Source organism: Schistocerca nitens, chromosome 10 (genome assembly GCF_023898315.1).
Source record: "Schistocerca nitens isolate TAMUIC-IGC-003100 chromosome 10, iqSchNite1.1, whole genome shotgun sequence".
Classification (NCBI taxonomy): Eukaryota; Metazoa; Arthropoda; class Insecta; order Orthoptera; family Acrididae; genus Schistocerca; species Schistocerca nitens.
The window spans coordinates 31,021,506-31,037,183 of record NC_064623.1 but is presented as its reverse complement, the minus strand read 5'-3'; the positions used below and the strand labels follow the sequence as shown (position 1 = coordinate 31,037,183).

General features: G+C 45.1%; 1 protein-coding gene across 1 annotated transcript in view; it reads right to left on the bottom strand.

The window, feature by feature from the left end:
• LOC126210442 (uncharacterized) overlaps positions 1 to 15,678 on the bottom strand; it is a 128,015-nt gene that overhangs the window by 13,898 nt on the left and 98,439 nt on the right. Inside the window, exon 2 of the mRNA XM_049939674.1 lies at positions 3,022 to 4,744. Coding sequence (XP_049795631.1) covers positions 3,022 to 4,744 — 1,723 coding nt within the window. The remainder of the gene's footprint in view (positions 1 to 3,021; positions 4,745 to 15,678) is intronic.

Sequence of the window (15,678 nt, the reverse complement as noted above, 5' to 3'; positions counted from 1 at the left end):
ATTTCCGGAATGCTTTTAACACTGTACCACACAAGCGGCTTGTAGTGAAATTGCGTGCTTGTGGGATATCGTCTCAGTTATGTGAGTGGGTTTGTGATTTCCTATCAGAGAGGTCACAGTTCGTAGTAACTGACGGAAAGTCATAGAGTAAAACAGAAGTGATTTCTGGCGTTCCCAAAGGTAGTGTTATAGACGCTTTGCTGTTCCTTATCCACATAAACGATTTGGGAGACAATCTGAGTAGCCGTCTTAGGTTGTTTGCAGATGACGATGTCGTGTCGACTAATTAAGTCATCACAAGATCAAAACAAATTGCAAAACAATTTAGAAAAGATATCTGAATGGTGCGAAAATTAGCAGTTGACCCTAAATAACGAAAAGTGTGAGGTCATCCACATGAGTGCTAGAAGGAATTCGTTAAACTTCGGTTACACGATAAATCAGTCGAATCTAAAAGCCGTAAATTCAACTAAATACCTAGGTATTACAACTACGCACATCTGAAATTGGAAGGAACACATAGAAAATGCTGTGGGGAAGGCTAACCAAAGACTACGTTTCATTGGCAGGACACTTAGAAAATGTAACAGATCTACTAAGGAGACTGCCTGCACTACGGTTGGCCGTTCTTTTTTAGAATACTGCTGCGCGGTGTGGGATCCTTACCAGATACGACTGACGAAGTACAACTAAAAATTTCAAAGAAGGGCAGCACGTTTTGTATTATCGCGAAATATGGGAGAGAGTGTCACAGAAAGGATACAGGATTTGGGCTGGACATCATTAAAATAAAGGGGTTTTTCGTTGCGACGGTATCTTCTCACGAAATTCCAATCACCAACTTTCTCCTTCGAGTGCGAAAATATTTTATTGACACCGACCTACTCGGGGAGAAACGATCACCACGATAAAATAACGGAAATCAGAGCTCGTACGGAAAGGTATATGTGTTCGTTCTTTCCGCGCGCTATACGAGTTTGGAATAATAGAGAATTGCGAAGGTGGCTCGATGAACTCTCAGCCAGTCACTTAAATGTGATTTGCAGAGTATTCATGTAGATGCAGATGTAGATGTATATTACAGGCCATAGTGACATCTTCCAACAAGATAACAAAAGACCGCATGATGTCCTTGCTGCCCTGACGTACCTCAATACAGATGGTGTAGTACTGTTTGGCCTGGTGAGAACGCTACACAGATATCTTACCAACTGGAGACATCTGTTCATGGTTTCTTGAGAGACTGGCACGACAACACTCAGCAGCCACGACGATTGATGAAATGTGGCATACGGTTGAAGCAGCAGGGAATCATGTACCTATATTTATCATCCAAGCTCAGTTCTACCCGATGTCCTACTGGGTTAGACTCGTTTTTGCTGCCAGAAGTAGCAGCTCGGTGTACTGAACTTGGCACTCCATGTACATTGAGATAACAAAAGCGATATGCACATGTACAGATGGCAGCTGTAACGCGTACACAAGGTATAAAAGGGGAGTCGTGTGACGAGGGCCTCCCGTCGGGTAGACCGTTCGCCAGGTGCCAGTCTTTCGTTTTGACGCCATTTCGGCGACTTGCGCGTCGATGGGGATGAAATGATGATCATTATGGACAACACAACACCCAGTCCCTGAGCGGAGAAAATCTCCGACCCAGCCGGGAATTGAACCCGGGCCCTTAGGACTGACACGCTGCCGCGCTGACCACTCAGCTACCGGGGGCGGCCTAAAAGGGCAGGGCGTTGGTGGAGCTGTCATTTGTACTCAGGTGATTCTTGTGAAGAGGTTTCCGACGTCATTGTGGCGGCACGATGAGAATTAAGACACCTTTAATTTAGAATGGTAGCTGGAGCTAAGCGCTTGGACGTTCTGTTTCCAAAACCGTTAGGCAATTCAATACTCCGAGGTCCACAGTGTTAAGAATGTGCCTAGAGTACCAAATTTCAGGCATTACCTCTCACCACGAACAATGCAGTGGCCGACGGCGTTCACTTAACAAGCTAGAGCAGCGTCATTTGCGTAGGGTAGGGTTATCAGTGTTAACAGACAAGCACCACTACGTGAAATAACCGCAGTAATTAATATGGGACGCACGACGAACGCATCCGTTAGGACAATGTGTCAAAATTTGGCATTAATGGTTTATGGCAGCAGACGACCGACGGAAGTGCCTTTGCTAACAATAAGAAATCGCCTGCAGTGCCTCTCCTGAGCTGTATCCTAGACGATTGGAAAATCGTGGCCTGGTCACATCAGTCCCGATTTCAGTTGGTAATAGCTGATGGCAGGGTTCGAATGTGGCGCATACCACACGAAGCTGTACCTCAGGTGGTCAACAAGTCACTGTTCAAGCTGGTGATGGCTCCATAATGGCGTGGCCTGTGTTTACATGGAATGGACTGGATCCTCTGCTTCAAATGAACCGATCATGACTGTAAACGTTCAGGTTTGGCTACTTAGAGACCATTTGCAGCCATTCATGATGTTCCCAAGAACGTCATCGGCCACAATTATTTGCGATTCGTTTGAAGACCATTCTGGACAAATCGAGCAAATGAGTCGGCCACCTTGATCGCCCGACATGAATCTGGTTGAACTTTGATGGGACATAAGAGAGATGTTAGTTCGTGCTCAAAATCCTGCACCGACAAGACTTTCGGAATTATGGATGACTATAGATGCAGAATGGCTCGATATTTCTGTAGGCGACTTCCAAAGGCTTGTTGAGTCCACGACACTTTTAGCGTCTTGCAACAGGAGGTCCGACACTGTATTAGAAGATACCCTATGACTTTTGTCACCTTAGTGTACTGCAAATAACCAACAAATTTAATCAAGTATTGTTGCCACTGTACTCTACACACACAATACATAAAATTTCATTATTGGCTACCGTTACTGGCGTGAATTCCCAGCAGAGTATTACCAATGCCAAAAGACGCCCATCAGTGTAGAACGAACGAAGCAACAATAAAGTGAAATTTCCCCCCCCCCCCCCAAAAAAAAAAGAGAGTGACTTACTAGTGTCGTGGTGATGAGCAGCAGCAGTCGCTGCCACGGCCATGTGCTCGTGGTGCTGGTGGTGATCCACGTCAGCAGTGATGCCAGCCACATACCCAGTAGACAGAGGAGACCTCTTAGACAGTGCTGCTGAGGTATGACTGTCAGCTCCTTCTTGCATCATTTTAACCAAGTGAGCAACACCGCCTTTCCTTAGTCCTCCAGTGCCCACTGATCTCTTGAAGATCCTGATCCCTACATGGGGCTCCATAGTTGGAGTGAGTCCACTCATGTAATCAGATCTGATGAAGATGTTGTGCAGTAGACCACTTTCTCCCTCCAACCAAAATCGCTGTTGGTCGCTGGTCTCGAGAACAAGCGCTCCCTCATCCATAGAACCACCCACATCTTCAACATGTGGTACAGAGCCTGTCGTGTGGTCGTATTCAGACGGCTTGTCGTCTATCGGCAGGATGGACGCCACTTGTTCAGACACAGCTAGTGGAACGCTGTGATGTGAAGAGAGGCTCACTGCCTCGTTTTGTGACACTGGCTGGAACAGCTTAGAGAAATGATCTGTGACAATTCTATCCCATTGTCCTTCTCCTCCCATAACCATTCTCGTGATAGCGTTTTCCAAAATAGGCCGGTCATTTCTGTTGAACTCCTCCAATGCAGAAGATCTGTACAATGTAGGCTTCTGTGATGTTCCAGGCTCCACATTCTCCCCGAGAGTGACATGTTGTAGTGACAGATCCCTCTTCTTATTCTGCAGTGTCTTTTTCTGGGAAACATTTGCCTGGGAAATGTAGTTCCTAAGATTTGCGGGGAATGTGTTTTTAATATATTCGCTGCCTAAAGCGGAATGAGCATATTCTCCATTTCCAAACGATGCCCTTCCTCCAAGTGTGGTCTGAGGGAGGATGTTTTCTCTCCCGTTACGAATTTGTAACAATTTTCTCTGGTGTAGTGGGTACAGTGCTTCTGTAAACGCACTGGCATGTGTATTTTGGGGTGCATGTATATTCCACTGCCCTTCCTGTAGGTACTGCTGCTGATTATTTACCACGCTTGGGTTGACACTTGATTCTGAACTGTCATAGCCAGTTGACACATGAAAGGGTCTCTGTTCTTGTGCTTCATCCACTCCATATCCGTTTGGGCTGGAGGAGAATCCGAGGAAACCACGACTTGTAACTGGGGAACGTGGCAGACGAGGAGAACGTTTGATCTTACTCTCCTCGTGTTCGCCAGAGAGAACAGACTCTGCCATTTCTTGATCTGGAGAATCGAGGTTACTGTTCCCCTCGCCTTCAGAATCAGCTGGATTGCCATCATTCACAAGTTTATTTGAATCCCACGCTGTTGTGAGTAGCTGCTCGACCACTGAACCATGGCCATCCAGTATCTTACGATAGGGTGTCTTTGAGACTTTGTACTCGTTTAGAGAAGGCTGAAGCTCTTCTTCGTCCTTACCAGTTAGGCTTGGAGCTGGATCATGTAAATGTGGACCACGGTCCCCTTCTCTAACTTCATGTAAGAACCTCTTATCTGGTAGTTCAGGCTCCCCAACAGGTAATAATGTCAGCAAATGTTCAGCGTCATCAGCCGGTGTCGAAGCTGTGTGAAGATGTCCCTCCATGATATTCTGACGTTGCAATACATGAGAGTCTGCAATCTCCACGCCGTCACCCAAACGCAGCCTCTTCGCAGACGATGGATGCGTTGTCAGCAGCACCATCACCTGCAACAGGAGGAGGAAACTTCGTAAATGGACGGATTTCAAGCAGTTTCCTCTGAGCTGTAAACATGAAGTTTAGTTTCACTAGCAAGCATACAATTGCTCCTAGAGGTCTTAACTGCAGATATCAGAAACTTTTTGACACAGAGAAAAAATGATCTTCAGTAAAAACTACTATGGAGTAAATGTAAGGAAGAGATTCATTCATGTCGTTCAGAGCGCATTAGTCAATGTTGCCCAGATTGATACCACTGTCCTAGACTTCCGGAAGGCATTCAGTATTCTTCAGTACTGTTGTTTAGTGAACGTAATACGACCTCATCGAGCAGTGGACAAGATTTCTTACTGGATTTAGGACTTCCTTATGGAGATAAATAAATATGTCTTTCTTAACGGAAGAGAATCGACGGATAGAATTTCGGGGCACCCCGTCAGAGTGTAACGCGGCGCTGTCTACCTATTAAGGCGGAACAGAGAGGCTTTCCACCAGTCAAAAAATTATTATTTCTTTTCCTTTTTTTTTTGTTCAGAATATCTAGATTGTTATGTTTGAAATGGTGCTTAAATTTTGTTTGTTGCATGACGAGAAGTATTTTACTCAATTTTTAAATAATTGTTTGCGCAAAAATTTGTCTTCCAGACGTCAATATCGCCGCACCCTTAGCTGTCAATATGATAACTTTTCTGCTTGCGAGTTCTTTCAAATTTGTTTATTGGATTTATGGAGGCAGCAAAACCAGTATTAAAAGACTTGGCAAAGACTGAAGTATTTGCAAGGTAGGACATCGAAGGCAAACGAGACTGTGAACTATGTCGTTTGGAGTCGATTATCCGAAAACGTTGTTGTAGCCACACACACACTTTACACTTTGGAGTATGTAACACCCATTGCTGCTTTCAATCAAAGCAACATTGGTAAATTGAATCTCAATGTAGACAAGTGTAATGTGCTGCGAATACATAGAAAGAAAGGTCCCTTATCATTTAACTACAATATAGCAGGTCAGCAACTGGAAGCAGTTAATTCCATAAATTATCTGGGAGTACACATTAGGAGTGATTTAAAATGGAATGATCATATTAGGTTGAATCGTCGGTAAAGCAGATGCCAGACTGTAAAGCAGATAACAGACAAGTGGCCCATAGGGGCCATCCGACCGCCGTGTCATCCTCAGAGGAGGATGCGGATAGGAGGGACGTGTGGTCAGCACACCGCTCTCCCGGTCGTTATGATGGTTTTCTGTGACCTGAGCCGCTACTATTCGGTCGAGTAGCTCCTCAGTTAGCATCACGAGGCTGAGTGCACCCCGAAAAATGGCAACAGTGCATGGTGGCGTTGATGGTCTAATCTACATCCATACTCTGTAAAATAATAGCAAGTGCATGTCAGGAGGTACTTCCTATTGCTTGATTTATTATGTACGTTTTCTTCAGTTTTATTTGCTTATGGTGCACGGCAAGAATTCTGACCGCATTCCAATTTTCTTATTTTCACCGTCAGTACGACAGTGATACGCAACGGGTTGTAAGTGTATTTCTAGATTGCTCAGTTAGCAAGTTAAGCGCGCGGTCAATCCAGTAAGAGTGACAGTGGACTCTTCGTTTAGACTCAGTCAGTACCATGCGCCTGAAAGCGTCTGAGAGCCGTTCAGTAAGTAATGCAACTCTCTTTTTCTGAAAGCAGATTGATTTTATTCAGCATTCCAACACATCATATTATTCTCCTGTGTTTTGGCTACAAAAACCCATTTATCAAGAAAATCTCCATCCAAAGCTGTACACCGTCTTCCATCTACATCTACATCTACGTGATTACTCTGCTATTCACAAGCCTCCAGAGGGTTCAATGAACCACCTTTATGATGTCTCTCTACCGTTCGACTCTCGAACGGCACGCGAGAAAAACGAGCACTTACATTTTTCTGTGCGAGCCCTGATTTCTCTTATTTTATCGTGATGATCATTTCTCCCTATGTAGGTGGGTGCCAACAGAATGTTTTCGCAATCGGAGGAGAAAACTGGTGATTGAAATTTCGTGAGAAGATCCCGTCGCAACGGAAAACGGCTTTGTTTTAATGACTGACACTTCAATTCATGTATCATGTCTGTGACACTATCTCCCATGCAGGCCGTAGTGGCCGAGCGGCTCTAGATAATTCAGTCTGGAACCGCGCGACCGCTGCGGTCGCAGGTTCGAATACTGTCTCGGGCATGGATGTGTGTGATGTCCTTAGGTTATTTAGGTTTAAGTAGTTCTGAGTTCTAGGGGACTGATGACCTCAGATGTTTAGTCCCATAGTGCTCAGAGCCATTTGAACTATCTCCCCTATTTCGCGATAATACAAAACGAGCTGCCCTTCTTTGTACTTTTTCGTTGTCATCCGTCAGCCCCACCTGATGCGGATCCCACACCGCTCGGCAATACTCCAGAATAGGGCGGACAAGCGTGGTGTAAGCAGTCTCTTTAGTAGACCTGTTGCACCTTCTAAGTGTTCTGTCAGTGAATCGCAGTCTTTGGTTTCCTCTACCCACAATATTATCTATGTGATCGTTCCAATTTAGGTTATTTGTAATTGTAATCCCTAAGTATTTAGTTGATTTTACAGCCTGCAGATTTGTGTGACTTATCGCGTAACCGAAATTTAGCGGATTTCTTTTAGTACCCATGTGAATAACTCCACACTTTTGTTTATTCAGGGTCAATTGCCACTTTTCGCACCGTACAGATATCTGAATCATTTTGCAATTCGTGATGGTCATCTGATGACTTTACGAGACGGTAAATGACAGCATCATCTGCAAACAATCTAATACGGCTACTCAGATTGTTTCCTATGTCGTTAATGATCAGGAACAATAGAAGGCCTACAACACTGCCTGGGCAGCATTTGTACGCCCACGCGTTACCACTCTACTGATCGATGTAAGAGGCAACGTCCTGCTGCGTCTGTAACGTCTCCATCATGCGTGTACTCCTTTTCGCTGAGTACATGCTTCATTGGGTCAAACAGATGGAAGTCGTAAGGCGCGAGATCCGGGATGTAGGGTGGATGAGGAATAACAGTCCAGTGAAGTTATGTGAGCTCCTTTTGGATGCGCAGACCTGTGTGAGGCCTTGCTTTGTCAAGGAGAAGCAGCCGTTCGTTTGTACTTTTGTGGCGAAGAACACGCTGGAGTAGTTTCTTCAGTTTTCTGACTCTAGCACAACACCACGAAGGAGTACATGAAACAGAATAACCGCTCCAAAGACCCAGAGATCCTTTGCCATGACTTTACGGCTCAGGATACGGCTTTGAGCCTTTGATTTGGAAGAAATGCGGTGTGGTGCCGCTTCATGGATCGCCGGTTTGTTTCATGTCCGAAGTGACGAACCTACACTTCATCGCCTGTGACGATGTTCCACAAAAAATTATCACGATCGGCTTCGTAACGGGCGAGCGGCTCCACACAGGTAGCCCTTCGTTGCTCTTTATGGTCTTGTGTTAGGCCGCGAAGTACAAAGCGGGCACACACCAAAGAGTACCGCAATTGTTGGACGAATGTCTCTGCACTACGCAGAGAGATGTGCAGTTCTGCAGGGAGGCGTTTGACTGCGATCCGTCCATCACCTCGAATGAGGGTGTCCGCACGTTCCAACACTGTAAGTCACAGCACGCGGGAGATTGGACAGGTTTGCGCGACCTCGTTGCGGTGATGACGTACGCCTCGCCCAATGACTCAACGTGCTTTTGTTCACAGTCAGGTCTCCGTAGACACTCTGCAAGCTCCTATGAATATCTGCGATGCTCCGCTTTTCCGCCGAAACAAACTCAATTAGAGCTCTCTGCTTGAAACGCAGCTCCGTTACAGACGCCATCTTGAAGGCTACGAACAGCGCTGCCACCTATCAGAATTTCGTGAAGCTTTAGGGGCCGAAGCGGGGATATGTCCCGCAACTAATTCCTCTTTTTTTTTTTTTTTCAACGGAAATTCTCCGAGAAAAAAATGCGTTACGTTACTTAGTGAACGCCCCTCGTGCTTTTCGTTCGGAGGAAGTCAGTCCTTGGGAACAGACAGTGTATTTTTTTGCTGTAATTTTGACGAAGTTTATTAAAACATTCGATTCAAATATGGGGTTTAGATTTGCACGTATTATAAAAGATAACCGCCTGTTTCGTTAATTTTCTCGCTGCAGTGCGTCCGAATGTTTTTGTTTGTCTTTTAACATTCAGAACAATTCCTATCAACTGTATGCGCCTTTCCTTCCTTTGTGTCCATCTGGTGTTTGCTTCTTCTTGTATCGACACTGACTGAAGTTGCTTCATGCGAAGGCCGTGTGAGCGCATCTGCCAACTGTTTCGCCAGTATTATGACTGAAATGTTCCTTCCCGTCACATCTTGGAACACATATAACGCATTCACAACAGCGTTGTTCAAAAGAAGATCGAATGCTAACTTTCGACACCATTTTACTGTCTTTCTAGATAGACTGCTATTTGCACTCACCTGACCAGAAAAGTGAAGAGCTTTTCTCTTATTATAATCAGTAACAACTTTAAGTTTTTGATGAACCCCTCTTTTGGTTGTCACATCTTCCATTTCACTCGAATGTTTGGTGGAAGCAAACAAAACTTTTCTTTTGTCTTTCCATTTCAGCACCACAGTTCCTTGACTATTCTCTTTAGCAATCACTTTCCCACTTACCAATTTCTTTAGTAATTCCTTTGCGATGTACTCAGAGGATACCAACCAAATGCGTATTCTTTGTTATGAGTTTGCTTACCAAATCTACACTGGTTTTTCAGTTATTGGTGTATAATGTGCGGCCTTTACTGAATACATCTCAACACGAATTCATCACAACGTTTGTTGGGTTGGTAATTGGAAGTACTTTGCCAGTGTAAATACGAAAACTGTAGCAGTATCCATTATCACAACAAAATTGAAAAAGTTTGATGACGTACTTCTGTCACTTTTGTTTCAAATATTGCCTGAATACAGTTCGTACTCTGAATCGTATTAGACACTCGTCGAGACATAGTATTTTGGCACGATCATAGTACGTTGCAAAATGTTTGTTCAATTCGCCGATGATCAACTGAACTTTTGGGGGACGATCTGAAGCATCAACTTTTGTATTGTCTGCGAAATGCAGCATTTGCAATAGAATATGGAAATGCTCTTTACTCCTTACATGTCTCTGGAATCTTTAAATAAACGGTGGATAGTATAAATGTGTGGGTGGAATTGGCACCAATACCACCCACAAAATAAATGAAAACAACCACTGTATTTCATCCTTGTTTGTTGGTACCAACTGATTCAAGCGTTTGGAAACCACTGTAGTTTGTGTAGCTGGAACATTTGTTGGTTAGCTGCTGTGTTCAAACATTTATTCTGGGGCAAAAAGACTATAAAAATCTTCGACTTTCTTGCACGTTTGCACATATTCACTACTCACTTTGGCACCATGGGAATTCGTAAAATGCTGGTTGCCTCGGGGATGAAACTTCCTACTTTGACCACTTAGTGGCCAGCCACTGTGGCCGAGCGGTTCTAGGCGCTTCAGTCCTGAACCGCGCTGCTGTACGGTCGCAGGTTCGAATTCTGACTCGGGCATGGATGTGTGTGATGTCCTTAGGTTAGCTAGGTTTAAGCAGTTCTAGGGGACTGATGACATCAGACGTTACGTCCCATAGAGCTTGGAGCCACTTGAACCACTTATTGAAGCATCAGACGAATTTTCACTTTCGGATGATGACAGCCGCATTATACGGGGACATTTAAGTGGTACAAATAACACACTTGATTGATTACTGTCTTCTCCTCACGATCACTTTTGTTTTTCTTTTTTTTTTTGGTTCCTGTGGGGAACGAAGCTTTTTGAAAATAATCGCTGTGAAACTGGTCCCTCCTTACACAGCTGCGTGTTTCTACACTGAAGAGCCAAAGAAACTGGAACACCTGCCTAATATCGTGTAGAGCCCCCGCGAGCACGCAGAACTGCCGCAACACGACGTGGCATGTGCTCGACTAATGTCTGAAGAGTCAATGAAGCTACTGGCCAGAAATGGCCAATAATGTCCTTGTCTGGGGAGTTTGGTTGCCATCGGAAGCGTTTAAACTCAGAACAGCGTTCCTGGTGATACTCTGTAGCAATTCTGGACGTATGTGGTGTCGCATTGTCCTGCTGGAATTGCCCAAGTCCGCCGGAATGTACAATGGACACGAATGGATGCAGGTGATCAGACAGGATGCTTGCGTACGTGTCACCTTTCAGAGTCATATCTTGACGTATCAGGGGCCCCATATCACTGCTACTGCACACGCCCCACACCATTACAGAGCGTCCACCAGCTTAGACAGTCCCCTGCTGACGTGCAGGGTCCTTAGATTCATGAGCTTGTCTGTAACGTCCATCCGTTCGATGCAATTTTAAACGAGACTCGTTCGACCAAGCAACATGTTTCCTGTCATCAAGAGTCCAATGTCGGTGTTGGCGGGCCCAGGTGAGGCGTAAATCTTTCTGTCGAGGAGTCATGAAGGATACACGAGAGGGCTTTCGGCTCCCAAAGCCCATTTCCATGATGTTTCTTTGAATGGTTCGCACGCTGACACTTGGTGATGGCCCAGCATTGAAACCTGCAGCGATTTGCGGAAGGGCTGCACTTCTATCACGTTGAACGAATCTCTTCAGTCGTCGTTGGTCCCGCTCTTGCAGGACTGTTTTCCGGCCGCAGCGATGTCGGAGATTTGATGTTTTACCGGATTCCTTATATTCACGGTACACTCGTGAAATGGTCGTATGAAAAATCCCCACTTCATCGCCACCTCGGAGATGCTGTGCCCCATCGCTCGTGCACCGACTGTAACACGACGTTCAAACTCACTTAAATCTTGATAAGCTGCCATTATAGCAGCAGTAACCGATCTAATAACTGCGCCAAACACTTGTTGTCTTACATAGGCATTGTCGACCGCAGTGCCGTATTCTGCCCGTTTACATATTCCTGTATTTGAATACGCATGCCTATACCAGTTTCTTTGGCGCTTCAGTGTATACCTCGTCGCCCTTTGGAGATGGTCTTCGTACCACATCAAGCCCGTTTATACTTCAGCCCAACAACCGTCAAGTTGTATACTCTCGTTTAGTTCACTTCCCCAACTACGCGACAGTAGCCGATCGAATTTTTTGCACTGGAACGCCTATGTGCTAGATGACAAGTGCTGCGTGGCTGTCGGATGGGTTGCGGACCAGCAGGCGCACCGTTACGCGGCTGAATGCAGCATAAATCAACACACGGCCAGTATTCACCGATTCACGGGCCTCCCTCCTCAGCGGAAAGCCTAGCAAAATCAACTCCACGCTCAACGTGTTAATACCGTCTCTAGAAACTTTATAAGGGTGCCTTCGTGAAGGGCACGTCTATCTTCAAGCGTCTTTTCAGCTCTCTCTTCCGTAGGTCAAAAACACCTGTGACCCTTATTTGTATACGGTCATCACTTCAGCAACTCTTCCCACTCCCTCCTCCGCCCCTCCCCCCCCCTCCCCACTCACAAATCCTCAATCCAGTGACAAGTTTCATTTGACATTCCATGTGGTGGTACATCGGGCAACAGAATTAAAGGATAACTTTGTCGAAACCCTGTAAATGTTACCCATTGCGACCCAAATATTTGAAATATGGCTCAAAGATGCCTACAACATTCTTCTGTCGTAGTGAAAAATCCTGGTCCCCTTCGACCCCAGCCCCAGGTTGACGAGGGTTCAAACAGCAAGATATCGACACATGCGAAAGACCAAAGCTCTGAAGTTCTGGGAACTTCGAGTTCTTGTCATATTGCTTGTCTATTCACACTATCATATGCTTTTTGGAAGTCCACAAAAAGGTAGTGAACATCTTTGCGGAATTCCCAGCTCTTTGCTAGCACTTGCCGTATTGTATGTCAGTGGTCTACAGTTGGCTTTACCTTTCCGAAACTGCTTGTTGGAATCCCAGTATTTTCTCGACATGTGCTGTTAGTTGCTTCAGTAACATGCTCAACATCTTAGTTGCTACATCTCATTGAGTCTCCTTTCTTTAGTATAGGGCAGATGACAAACTCCTTCCATTCTTCTGGGATCCTTTCCTTCTTCCAAATTAAGCAGAGTAGCTCTTTCCTCCTTCAGCATCTCTGCAGGTATGCCATCTATTCCTGGTGCCTTCCCCCTTTTCAACAATTTTATGGTCGCTCTTACCTCTTCCATGCTTGGTAGTTCATACCTCCCCAACGGCACAGTATCTCTGTTTTCTCTACATGATTCTTGTTCTTCTTTTTTTGTTGTAGCACTCATGGTGTTTACGTCCATATTCAGGAGGTTTCCGAAGTAGGTTTTTCATTCCTCCATAGCTTTCATTTCATCTGTGATTATCTGTCCTTCTTCACCTCTGATCACGTTAAACCTTGGATTGTATCCTTTCATGAAGAACCTGACTCTCCTGTAAAAGTCTCTTGTACTTCCTACTGTCCATGTATCACCGCCAGTTTTATTTTACTGTTTATGAACTCTCGCTTTTCTGTTCCAACGACTTGTCTTGCTTCTTAGCTGCTTCCATGTATCCCAATCTTGTTCTTTCATCCTGTTCGTTTGTCATCCATAACAGTTTCCCTTCTTTTTCTCTTGCAGTCTGCATCTCTACACCTATCATTAAACCACCCTCTGCTCTTCCTCCTTTTCTCCATTGCTTTCAGCACCTCACTTGGAGCATCTTTTAAACCTGTGTTGATTTTCGACCAAAATTTTTCAATGTCATCTTCGTCTTTTTCTTCTATCGAAGCAAAACTGTTTCCAATTTCAAGTGCATGTCTTTCCTTAATGTGGTCCTCTTTCAGTAGGTCTGGATTTATTTTCTGATCTGCTTCTCTTCTCCTGATGTTGTGGCTTTCTATCCTCTCCTGTATAGTTGTCACCACAAGGTAACGGTCTGATCCTGTTTCTGCACCTCTTTGAGATTTTACATTCTGGATAGCACTTCTGACTTCTGTGTCTGGCGTTAACAAGCATGTGGTCTGTTCGGTTCTAGTCTCTTGCTCAGGTGACTTCCATGTTATCTTATGTATGTCGTTGCCAGGAAAGTAGGTACTCATAATTCTTAAGTTTTTTGAAGCTGCCAGATTGACTAATCTCATTCCATTGTTGTTAGAGGAATAATGCAGACTGTGAAGGCCAGCATAAGGTCAAAAATATCTTCTCTTCCTATTTTAGCACTGGCATCACAATGAAAAATCTTCACATCGTATGATGGTGCATCTTCATACACTGATCCTAGGTGTTCGTAGAAAATGTCTTTTTCAGTGTCATCTCTTATCTTATGTAGGTGCCTGTAATGAAACCAGAGGTGTACTATGTAAATAATAAATGAATCATTAGATACTGGTAATCTGAATCAGTTAGAATTATGTGGGAGAGAAAAAAAGCACCAGCAGCAAGATTCGATCCAAAGACCTCGCCCTTATGAAACTGTGTGCCTATTACGTTTGGCTGTGGACTGCATGAATATTTGTGAATGCACAAAGCATATAAGGAGGCCAAAAATTGTCAAACTCGATCTTCTCGAAAACTGTTGCGACTTCTTGTTTACATATGTTGCAGTCCTAGCAGTGCCTTATATGCCATGTCAGTATGAATCAGATCAGTGAGGGGAATTTTGTACGGTCCCCTTGTGAGCTCTCCTGAGGGAGCCATTCCACTATTCCCATTCCACTACTGATCACCCAATTTTCTTTTTTTCCTTTATTGTGATTTCATTCCCCTGCCCCATATGTGCAGGAGAGGGCTGGCAGCAGCGCAATCCGCCGCTCTTCATCCGAGTGATACATTTAATAAAATGATGAAAATGATACATACAAAAGGCAGTGAAAAGGGGGACATAAGAACATAATAAGGGGAGACAGTGGGGGTTAAAAGATACATTTACATGGAGACATTCATGAGGGAGAGTTAAAAAAGTCCACATAAAGATAAAAAACACAGATGGTGATTTTTGGAGCACATAAAATACACCGAAGTCACGCGCACAAGTTAAAAGTTGATCACGGTATTAAAACACTCCAGAGTAAAGACACTTTAAAGCCGCTGCACGAAACGGAGCACACACTACGAAGAATAAAAATTGCCAGGAGGGACCTGCCGAGGGAGGGGAGGCCCGAGAGGAGGGAAAAAGGAGAGGAAGGGGCAGCGGGTAAGGGGGGCTGGAGGGAAGAATGAAAAGAAAGGGGGTCAGGAGACGGACAGGGAGGCAAGTCAGGAGGGAGCACAGAGATGCAGAAGGGGTGCACTGGAAAGGGAGGGGCAAAGGAGGGAGTAAAAAACCACTCAGGGGAAGGGAAGAGGCACCAGAGGTAGCCCTGAGGAGGGGGATGGGGAAGATGGGGTTGGTAGGAGGGGTAGATATTAGGGCGAAGGTCATCATCCAGGAGGAATAGGGGCTGGAAGTTCGTGTTGGAAATGGAGGTGGATGGTATGGAGATGGAGAGAGGGCAGGACACCACTGTAACAACACGGCAACAAACTGGGGTTAGAGGGAATAGAAGACACCAGTGGGTGGGGGGATCGAGTCTGTGGACAATGTACAGTGTGTGGATGTATTTGAGAAAATGGAGAAGATGAAGTTGTAGAGGATCCATGTGGGGGACGGGAGGCAGATACGGAAGGCGAGGTGGAGTGCATGGCGTTGAAGGATTTGGCGGGATTTGTAGAAACTGGGTGGGGCGGAAGTCTAGGTGATGCTGGCAGAACAAAGGATGGGACAGATCAAGGATTTGTAGTGAAGGATGGTGGAAAGATGCAGTCCCCATGTCCAGCCAGACAGGAGTTCCAGGAGATGGAGTCTATTGTGGGCTTTGTGTTGGATTGTAAGGAGATGGGGAGTCCAGGTGAGGTGACGGTCGAGGGTGAGGCCAAGGTATTTCAGGTT